This window comes from Strigops habroptila, chromosome 7 (genome assembly GCF_004027225.2).
Source record: "Strigops habroptila isolate Jane chromosome 7, bStrHab1.2.pri, whole genome shotgun sequence".
In the NCBI taxonomy this organism is placed as follows: Eukaryota; Metazoa; Chordata; class Aves; order Psittaciformes; family Psittacidae; genus Strigops; species Strigops habroptila.
In genome coordinates this window covers 56,348,703-56,360,065 of record NC_044283.2, presented here as the reverse complement: position 1 = coordinate 56,360,065, position 11,363 = coordinate 56,348,703, and the positions used below count along the sequence as shown (strand labels likewise).

At 41.1% G+C, this 11,363-nt stretch overlaps 1 protein-coding gene across 1 annotated transcript in view; it reads right to left on the bottom strand.

Moving 5' to 3' along the window:
* Positions 1-250: 250 nt before the first annotated feature.
* Positions 251-11,363, bottom strand: part of LOC115610540 (transmembrane protease serine 11E-like) — a 42,656-nt gene continuing 31,543 nt past the window's right edge. The window contains exons 6-10 of the mRNA XM_030492227.1: positions 7,151-7,189; positions 3,840-4,035; positions 2,790-3,049; positions 1,892-2,034; positions 251-412 (exon numbers count right to left, since the gene is read on the bottom strand). Of these exons, the coding sequence (XP_030348087.1) occupies positions 251-412; positions 1,892-2,034; positions 2,790-3,049; positions 3,840-4,035; positions 7,151-7,189 (800 nt within the window). The remainder of the gene's footprint in view (positions 413-1,891; positions 2,035-2,789; positions 3,050-3,839; positions 4,036-7,150; positions 7,190-11,363) is intronic.

Below are 11,363 nucleotides of genomic sequence, written 5' to 3'. Positions count from 1 at the left end.
CAGTTTGTAATTTCTGATAAGTGAGAATGCTTCAAGGCTCAAAGATGAGGCAGGCAATCTGATATGTTCAGTATAGATTCACAAGGGGTTAGGATCTCTGACAGCAAAGATAGCGCTTGCTGTGGGTGAAGTTTGCTTCAACTAAGTCTACATAGGATTATATATATACCAAAAAAATAACCTTTCAGAATTACAGACAAATATGAGTTACACGTAGTCCATGTAGTTAAATCCATTTTTGATTTTGGAATTAGATGCCAGTTTTCAAGGTAATCCACTCACGGAAATAAGTCACTCGTGTGTAAACTCCAGGTTTATTTGGTTTGGCACATTCGTCTCCCCAGCTCACTATTCCAACGAGGTACCACATCAGTCTAGAGTCTGGAGTAACCAGTGGTCCCCCAGAGTCCCCCTAGAGAAAGAAGGGAAAAAAGAGGTTTAATTGATCAGAAGGGAAAATACAATTCCCTCCATGGACAGGAGGGTGTGCCCAAAAAAAGAAAGCAAACAGTATTTCAAGAGCTGCCATTTGTGCGGAATGCAGGTTGTTCTTGAAACTTGAGTCGGAACTCAGTGGCTTTTTCCTGTTTGCCGTGGAACCTCCTGACCTGTCTCCGTGGTTTTACAGTAAAAAGGAAAAAAGCTTCTCTTCTGTTTTGTGAAACGCTGCTTCCCACCTGCCTTGTCTTCCTCCTCAGACAAAGGAGGGAAGCACAAATATATACAACAAAGTAAGCCAAGAGGAACTTTTCCCCCCTCCCCAGTAACCACTGATCTTACAACAAATTCTTTTAGTCACTTGCAATAATACCATTTCAATATAGATTTCATCAAGAACTTGGTCTTCTAATTAGACAATATCTCCTTAAGATACTAGCCACTTTCAAACAGTGAATTCAGATACTGTTAATAGCATGACATGGTAATAATATTTAAACTGGAAACCTTACAGGCTGAAAGGCAATCCTCACCCAACAGACCAAATTCCCCATCTTCCACCAAAATGCACCTTTCCGTGCAGGTCTCCTAAATGCTGAACCAGCCAGGAACAGAGGAACTGAGCCTCACAGACTTGTTCTGCAGCAAGTTTTACTATGGGCACAAATCTGTAGGACTGCGATTCTGGAAAGAGTCTGTTTTGAACCAGCACTTAGGAGTACATTCTTTGTAAATAACAGAAATCATGTTTTTTAAAGTTATCATTATGGAAATACTTTTGTTCGAACATAAACGTTTCCTTGCAGCATTTGCAAACCTGCACCACGTGTATCCTTACCATTCTATTTACACTTAGCTTCCTTTTACTTATCTTTGTTTCAGAGAGTTTTCCTTCATCTGATCCAAGCCTGTTACCAAAGGTCATATAACACATCTCTATTGAGATGATCCAGACTTTAATTTCAACAAGTGATAGTGTGTTTTTGCTGGCTATTTAACTGCTACATTCTTAAGCTTCTTCCTTCCAAGCTGCATAGATGTTTGTCTTGATTACTTGAGACATTTAATTTTTAGCTCATATTTACTATTTCAGCATTTAGTATCTCTGTCAATTCCCTGCCATATCCCTTTGCAACCATATTGTTAGTTTTCACACACAAGGAATTATGAGAAGCAAATGGGCTTGTAGCAGCTTTTTTGAGTTACAGAATAAGAATTTAATTTCATGCTATGAAAGGTTTAAATTCTGAATATTATGATAATTTAGCTCTCTGTATGCGTTTTATGTGCTAAATCGTGTGCACTAAATGCTATTTCATTTTACAACTTAATTCCTGTTTGAATTAAGGGAGCCCACATAAAGGACTAATATATTGTCAGTTAAGATCTGGTCAACCAGATACCGGAGTCAGGATTAAAATAGTTTTCCTTTCTAATTTTCAGCTCGAGTTACCTGACAAGCATCTACCCCTCCTTCCAAGTATCCAGCACACAACATCCTGGGCGTTATGTCCCCATCATACACTTCTTTTCTGTTGCAAGTCTTTGAGTCAATAAGTTTCACTGTTGCTTCCTGAAGACCATTTGGAGCTGGACCTAAGGGATAGTACAGTTTGGATATTTATTAACAGAATTACTTTGCAGTAGTTAAGATACAGGAAGAGTATTTAATGTTCTCTTATGGAGGATCAGCTTGACTTGGTTTAATGTAGAGGTTTTGCTCGTTGATCTGTCTAGGTTAGGCCCTTAAGGAAAATGTACATACTCACAGTCTTAAGAGCTGTACCATTAAGACAGAAGTAACAATTGCATGGTACCTAGGTGCCTTATACATATTCCATATAATACCATGGAACACAAATTACCTAGCAATTTGAGCAGATGATACAAAATTAAAATATCTTTGGTTCCATTGCTAAATCTTAATGTGGCCTGGTAAGTGTGTGAGGTTGGGTCAGTCACTATCTGCAGCTCACAATGCACATTTACCTGAAAGCCCAGAGTTATCTGTAGCTTCTGGCTAAGGCTGGGAGAATATTTTCTAGGTGCTATGTAAACACATGCATAAGTAGACTACATGTCTTAAGAATTTACAATGCGAAATGGAAAGGCTAGAAAAAGAGAACAGTCTTCTTCCTGTTTTCTGCTTGAGTGGATTGTAGCTCTTTGTTCAGTGTAATTTTATAAGAAGAATCTGCTGCTTACAATTAAACAAACCTATTGCTTATAGACAAAGCATTAGGCTTGCTGCCATACAACATATAGATACTACAAAAGTGGTATCAATTCAGTAGCACATCAGAGCCACTGTTTATGCAACATACAGGTTGCCTGTTAGACTCAGGACTCACCGTCATTGGTAAGTGCTCCCCAGCCTGTGATGACAGCATAAGTATTGTACAGAAAAGTCTGAGATGGCTCAGGCAGGCAGACACGGTGTACGCTACTTGTAAACTCAACTCGTTTAGAGAGCTGCACAAGTGCAATGTCATAATCATGTTCTGGGTACTGGTACATTTCATGAATAATAATAGTCTTGATTGATCGTTTCAAGCTTGGTGGCTTCAAAAGAGCTCCAAAAGTTGCAGTCCACTTCTGAGGGTGACCCATGCTGAAAAAGGTAAGAGTGCTGTTATTTAGCTGTAAATAAAGGTGTTCGGGACTTAAAACTCGGTTAGCACCTTTGCTATAAAGCTCCTTCAAGCCAGCTACCTAGTAGATTCTTAAGGCTTTCACCACTTTACATCACAGTGTCTCGCATGATGTTGTGCTGCTGCTAGAAGAGGGCAATCTGCATTCCCTCCTCAACCATGGTCTCATACTCCTCCACTGCTCCTTGTCCTTGGTCCAGCCATTGTGTGGCTGCAGGGTATAATCAAATCAAAAAGCTGTTCTGCCAGAAAACTCTTCATCTCCATTACTCCTTTTGAATACTAATAGTCTGTTCCATTTTACATGCCCTGCAGCTTCACAATTGTCATGCTTGAAACAAAAAAGAGCTGGGAGTGCATGGCTAAATAAAGGGGTAGGAATGTGGAATTATAACTTGTGGTAGCAGCCTGCAGTGGCAGCAACCTAGCTGGAACATGAAGGAGCTCCACATTCAGTGCAGCAGGAAATAAATACTCTGCCATTTCAGTCAGATTACCTTCTCTGCACTTTTTTGCTCAATATGCCAAGTGAGTACTGATTTCCACTCTCAATTGCCAGTTCTGCCTAGTCTTTAATTTCTCAATGAAATATTCAAGTGATGTGTCTGCTTAACCCTGACTTTCTCCTCTAAGGCAAAAAATTGTGTCCCTGCAAAGAGTCAGGGGTGTGGTGCAAATCTGGAAAGCCACACAACATAATACACATAGAATGGGGAACATTCTGCTGCAGATTCTAAGATGGGAACTTACTCTCTGAAACAGTGAGCTGCAGATACAAGCCAGGTATTGCTGATGAGTGTTGCACCACAGCGATGGATGTTGTTGTACTGCAAGCTAGCTTGCCACGGCCAGTCCCCAGTCTCTGCAGAAGACAGCCCACCGACTATTCGCAATGATGATGATTTTGCCATTGACTTGACTGATCTATTCTGCCGTAACCCACAGACTGTCAAAAGGGGAAAGAGTATATCAGCTATTCTTCTGTTGAGTAATATGCCTGCCAATGGCTGTGAAAAAAAAATGTAAAATTACACATCACCTAGGTCCTCTAACAATATTAACATCAACAAGAAAACATACCTTTCACCAGTCCCCCAAATCAGAGATCCTCATGCACAACCCGTTCTGTTAGAAGCCTGAATGAACATCTGACTTGTGGAAAGCCATGATGGTCAACCATTCAGGCTTAGCTGCATGAGCAGCCCAAATCAGAAATCAAAACCTTCACCATGCACCCAGGACAATTCCCAAACACAGGGAATTTGTTGTTAATGTCCCAGGTAATTTGTCATTAGGATAAAACATGAACAAGGCAAAATCTAAGATAGGAATGATCCAAGCCATGGTTTTTTACCACACATGCATGCAGATTATGTCAGCAAGATGTCACCTGGAAACAGGCAACTGCGGATTGCACAAATGGCAGTCTGCAAGCAGACCTGGAAAGGCACTTCAGGCAAAGAGCATCGCATTAATCCAAGCCAGAGAAGACAAAGACATGGATACTTTCAGCACAGTGTGCATCCATGACAAAAAGTATTACCCTCCAAACCCAGAAAAAATTAAAATATCCATGGTTTCAGTCACTAAACTCAGGATATTCAGGAGCAGCTGGAGCTCCCCATTGCTTTATAAAATTCCTCAATGGATAGAGCTGCTTCAGCTTCTCCCATCAAAACAGCATCAAATTCCCTCTTACCTGGACCAAGACCCACTAGTTTCCATCCAGGCCCCAATTTCAGCTAGACATTAACAAAGTTGACAGACAGGACCAATTCATTTAAAAAGAGACAAATCTAAGAATTATTTGCATAGTGACAACACAATCCAAACCATTGCACTGCCTGTCTCCTGCAGACAGTGACCCAGAGTGGGACAAAGCAGAAATCAGTAGTGCATCTCTGAAGAGCTGTCAGCCCCAGGGCCCTTCAAGTCCTCAGAAGTGAAACACTGGAGCCATGCAGAGTGTAATCTCTGCCCCTTCCTGCTAGGATCTGCATGAGGTTATGTTAATAGTACCCCACAGTCAAAAGTAGCAGCAATAACACAGCAGATTGAAAGCTGTTCATAGATTTTGGAGAAGAAAAAAGAAAAAAAAGTCATACAACATCGAGAAGCTCATGTGCTCAGTGTAGAGTCTGCCCTGTTCTGAGACATAAAACCACAATGAAGAAATCAGTGAAATTTAAATCTACTTGTCCAAAACTTTTGTGTGAAAACTGAAGAATATACAATAACTGGCAAGACTGTCTTAACTAACATGTTTCCCTCCTGAAAGCTAGTGGTAATCCTTAATTACTGGTCCTAAAACTGCACAATCCTATCAACCATCTGAGCAGTCAATGTTCAAAACGTGGGGAAAAACTCAGAGTTCCATCAGTACTCCAGAACACCAGCACCTAAAACCAGCACCAAGTGATGTTATTTAATCTTCCATTACTTGACAGCCTGCTGCTAAGGAAATAATCAAACCTCTCAGAGTTAAAAGAAACCCAACTTGTAAGCAAAGATAACTATTAAATTTTCAAGCAAGCTGACTTCCTTCTCTGAAAGCCTAAAAGCATCTCTAAACCAAACTACCTCAACCTAACCTCTACAGCATTACCCTGAGAAGACCAATTGTATCGCCTTTTATTTCCATAAGAAACATTTTGTGCTACTAGCCATTCTGAAATCCAAAACATTTACATTATAATCACTTGCTGATGTAACTTCTTTACATTTCCTCATGGCCCTTCCTTCCTTCCAATGCACACTAAAGAAAAAGACATATTCCCAATTTCTGAGAGCACAGAGAAGGCCATTACTCCAAACTCTTCCGCATGTGCCCAGTCCTACCAGCTTTTGGGGCACTTCTCACTCGCAGGCTGCATTAGAGGTCTCTGCTAGGCTGCCATCCTTAAAGCAACAATTGAAGAACATGCTGGTACATGTGCATGTATAAATCTCATTAATTTGTTTATAGGAAAATAACAGGTAGTAAGTTGGAGACGAATTGGTATGCTACAGCATCCAAGACAAGCATATGTGAAACAGATTCTACAGTCGTTGCTCCAAGATGTGGTTCTTATACTTTACATCAGGGAGGCAGAGGACAAGCCTGTGTAGGCAGGATTAGACTTGATGAAGTGTTCTATTTAAGCACATGTTTTAATCAGTTTATAATAGAGATTGCTTCTAACTGCAATCTGCTCAAATATAAAATGCACTCAAATCTGTGATAAGGACTCTCCTGCCTTTAGCACATTATAGTACACCCTTCAGCTAGCTGTTGTGCATGACATTAAGCAGTTGTCTAGCCCATGCAATTAAATTTCTTTATTTATTGCAAGTTCTCCTTGCTTACTCAGTTTTACTACATAAACCTAGGAGTCATCTGCAATGTCTTAGCTTTCATGCAGAAACATGGCTTAGTGTCTGCATGTACAAACACACCATTAAGCAGACAGTGTAAAAGCTTTCACTGGTACCAACAGCAACCAGATCAGGCTAGTAAATAAACAAATGTTTGTTTACTGAACATTACAGTGCTTGTCCCTCACTGGCTAAGTTAGTTCTTTCCTAGACGGCCGAGTTTACGTGTAAGATGCACTCTCCGCCTTCCACACCAGCACTGCTGGAGGCAGAAGCGTGCCATAGGCACCAGCAGGACCTGCACATCTCTTCTCTACCCAACACTGGGGATTTGTGTAGAGCCCTCAGCTCTTGTTCTTTTCTCATCATTTGATCTTTTCTCATAAAATTGCTGATATTTTTAACAGAAGAAACATCTCACTACTGGAAAAAATGACCAGAGAACTCAGCAGTGGGTGTAGACTTTTTACCCCATCACCAGTTTTCAGGCCAGTCATCCTAAGTATCCCAGAAGACACTAAAAAAAAGGCTTCCTCGTGACTGAGCAGGATTCCTAAACACATGGCTTATCTGTGTGAAGTACAAGGTCACATTCATTAGACAGAAGGATAAGAAAAGGCTTTTCAGGGCCGTGAAAAGTGCTTAGAGACTATTAATGCTAATTAAAACAATCAGAGATTTCCCAGGCTTAAAAAGCCCTCACTTACTGTCATTGAAGAGGGCTTCTGCTCTTTTTGTCTCCATATCTGAAACAAACAAACAGTGAGGGTAAGGCCAGGACAGCACAGACAAGGTTTTGAGCTATTTGAGTGCAGGGACAGCAGGATGGAGAGGTGAGGGAGGCCTTTAGAGAAACCAGTGTAGCTCATAGTGGTCACATTCTTGCACTGGCTGTTGCACTCCTCTCTGCAGTGTTCCTTGCTGTTCTCCAGCCAGCCAACATCTTCTGAAGAACAGGCCCAGGGTCTCCCCAGTTCTGCTGGACCCTGGTGTTTCTGGAGGGTAGTACAGATGAAACAAGTCCTGTATTACTCAAGATCTGCAATTTTGTTGGGGGAGGTTTTTACAGTGGAAAGTTTTGAAGTTCCTTTTTTATAAAACATCAGCTGTCCCCAGTTTACACCAGAGTGAGGGCCAGAGAACATCAGGTACTCATTTTGTGCCCTCTTCCAGATCAGAAGGCACTGACTTCACTGTGGCAATGCAAGTTTACAATAGCAGTGGCTCACTCTCCTTTCTCCTATCTTACTGAGCAACAGGGTGTCTAGTGCACTGTTAATACTAAAATAGATAGTTAATAGCAACTTACTGCATGGCACAGCAGGTTCTAGAAATACATTTCCTCCTTTAATATCCATGTTGTATGTTTATGGACAATGCAGTATGATCATGTTGACACTAACAAGTATTGGCTCAAAGTATGTCTATTCCCCTTCTTCCAGAATGGTCTTTTTCTGAGCTACCATTTTAGTTGCCAGCAGTCAAAACAAATTAAAAAAAAAATAAAAATAAAATCACACTTTCAATACAATTTTTAAATTACATAGTGATTCTTGAACAGCGTTCACAACTTTACATTTTGCAGCTGGATAACCTTTCTCAGCAGATTCCTGTCCTTATCCACTCACTTTCCCTATTCTCTTTGCAGCTACACAGAATAATATTCTAGTTTTGATCCAAAACCACACCAAGCCAGGAGGAGTCTCTTTTGAATGCAAAGGGCTCTGGCTCATACTTGTCACCTATTGTGCTTTTAACACTTGTGTTTTTCCTGTGGGCTTGACACCCTTCCTGGTATGCAGGGTGAACTGCATGTTTGCAATCCACCATTACTAGAGGTGTACTCATTCATTCCTTAATGTGACATTAAGCAGATTATGATAGAAAAAGGAAACAAACAGAACTCTGGTGCATGTACAGCTTGACTGCAAGGAATGTTACAGAGCAAAGGCAGGGCTAGGACTGCCATATACGTGCACGCAGCTGCTGCTTTATTTTGTAAGAATAGATGAGTTACAATTGGACATTTATATAGCAAGTCTTACACACTATAAATAGGAACTTTTCGCATAACAAAGATAAATCAGTTTTTCTGGTGGGCAAGTAATAACTTGCAAGGTCCCCTTCCAGTAAAAATGCTCACTTTTACTTCCTCAATTCCTATGAAAGAAGGAGAAAAACCTTCAAGTACACATGCTTTTGCATCTCAGAAATGTCATCTGTATGCTGGAATTTCCATGGGAAAATATGGTTGGTTGTTGCCAAGATCCCTTACATCAAAATGTCCTAATAACAGATGGTAAAAGCTAGGCCAGCAGAGGGATTCTGCAGTGGTGTAAACATTACTGTGGTAAGTTACAGAGTGAGGGGAAAAAAAAGTGGATGCTGAGCTGTGCTAAGGATTTGGCCTCTTCACCTACATGTTTATATTGGCAAGAAGTGCTTTGAAAAACCCGGTCCTGCTTGTTTATTTCAACTATGATGAGCATCCCGTGTTTTCCTAGAAATTCATACAAGTTTCAGAACTAGCTCATCATTTGAGTCACCCTAATATTTTATAGCTGGAAATTAGTAAGAATCCAACATTGAAAGAGCACCTTTTGCCTTCAAGTGCAATATCGATAATAATGTTTTTTAGCTCCTCTCTGGGTGGAGACACATTTACCTCATAATGCCTAATTATAAAGCCTGCAGTCAGTTATTAGGACTTACATTATGTTGCAAAGCTCATCGAGAAGACAAAAGGAGCAACCAGCTTGTTCAAGTGCAGTGCCGGAAGCAATTCAATTGGCACGTTCTCACTGCACTGAGCTCGCTGTGAGTCACGCAGCTCTTCTGCAAGGCACCTGTCTATATCTGCCTTTTTATGAGGCCCCTAGAAAAAAGTACAAACCTCACGCGGGCAATATCTTACCCATTGCTTCCAGCTGCACTGACTTGGAATTGGAGACTTGAGTCTTACACACCCATACTGCAAGTCTTAAATAGCATCCCTGCACAGCTTTGAATTTTTAGTATATTTTATAATATGACTATGCAGCCATTGTACTCTCCCACCCACACACTGCTGAAGGAAAAAGGCCAGTGACAGCTGTCAATAAATTCAATGCTGTATTTACCAGGGTAGGAGCACCACTTTGCTTTAAAGATCTGCCCTGACCATATATCCCACACTGGGAGCTGGAACACAAGTACTAAAGAAAACACCACAGCAATGTAGAGAACCACAAAGTAAAGAGAGTTGTTAAGAGGTGAAAGCAGGCCTGTTTGGTAACCGACCCAGAAGCCCACCATACAGATCAGGACAAGTGAAATTAAGGGCATAATACCCAGGACTCAAAACCAAGATCCCAAACCCAGAGCACACATGTGTGTTTGGAAACATTAGCTGATGCTATTTTCAGTAAGCAGACCCCACAATACATCCCATAGAATCAGCTATGTTGGAAAAGACCTTTAAGGTCATCAAGTCCCACCGTTACCCCAGCACTGCCAAGACCACCACTAAACCATGTCACTGAGGGCTGCATCTACACAGTTTTTGAACACTTCTAGTGGTGATTCCACCAATTCCCTGGGCAGCCAATACCTCAACACCCTTTTGGTGAAGAAATTGTTCCTAATACCCAATCTGAACCTCCCCTGGTGCAGTTTGAGGCTGTTTCCTCTTGTCCTATCACTTGTTACCTGGGAGAAGAGACCAGCCACCTCCTCTCTCCATCCTCCTTTCAGGTAGTTGTAGAGAGTGATAAGGTCCCCCCTGAGCCTTCTCTTCTCCAGCCTAAACACCCCCAGTTCCTTCAGTTGTTCCTCGTCAGACTTGTGCTCCAGACCCTTCACCAGCTCCGTTGCCCTTTTCTGGACCCGCTCTAGCACCTCAATGTCTTTCTTGGAGTGAGGGGCAAAGAACTGAACACAGGATTCGAGTAATGAATAATGAGTATTCCCTCATCAACCAGTTGGGTCACCTTGTCATAGAAGGAGATCCCATAAAAAGCAGGGAGCGCTGTGGGTTATACAATGCTGCTGAAGATCAGGTTGCTCTCTGGCTTGCCTTCGTTTGTTACTAGCTTGACATTTTGGCCTGGTCAACAGCATAACTGCTTGCATTGTGCCAGCCAACATGTGGCAAGCCCTGCCTTGAAGCAATCACTTGCAAGGCACGAGAGACAATTTCGCTGCCCTGCTCATCTGCTAGTTGCCCTAGTTGTATGCACTACCAAGAAAAAGCATCAATTATTAACAATTAAAGTGTCATATCTTGTCCCAGCCACATATAGCTGCAAAAATAGTTGTTGCGCTGCATTTAGGAAAACAGTGTTCAGGCTTCCACTGTAAACAAGAACAAGTCCAACTTGAACATGCATTGCCTATCTGTAGAATGGAACTTGCTATTTAATTGAAGCTTGCCTAACTTAAAAGAGAAAACTAATGTTTAAATTAAAGTCACGGCAATCTACTGAAATGTGACTTAGAGATTCCATCTTACAGAAGAGGGCTCTCTTCTCCAACTGGACAAAGAATTTTGTTAATACAGTTATTTTTCATATTTACTAAACAGAATAATCTTAAAACCACTGAAATTATTGGTCTTAATTTCTGACTAATGAGAATAGTGACTTGCAGTTACTATTTAAGATTAATAATTTATCAGTAAATAACTTTTTTTTACTCTTCAACATATGTGTTTTAGCAAATATGGAAGAAAAGGGGAGTAAGCAAGAGCAGGAAAGCGTCTTTATTTTGGGAATTGTTTGTATGCAGTAGCAAGTTCAGGTCAGGATTGCTAAGGGAGTTAAGTGCACAAAGCCCATGGATCTGTTTGGTGGCCATCTAAATATTTGCATTTCACAGCTAACTGCAGAGTGCATGTGACCACTTATTTCTGAGGGATTCAGAGATTCCTGTGGAAAAACATGC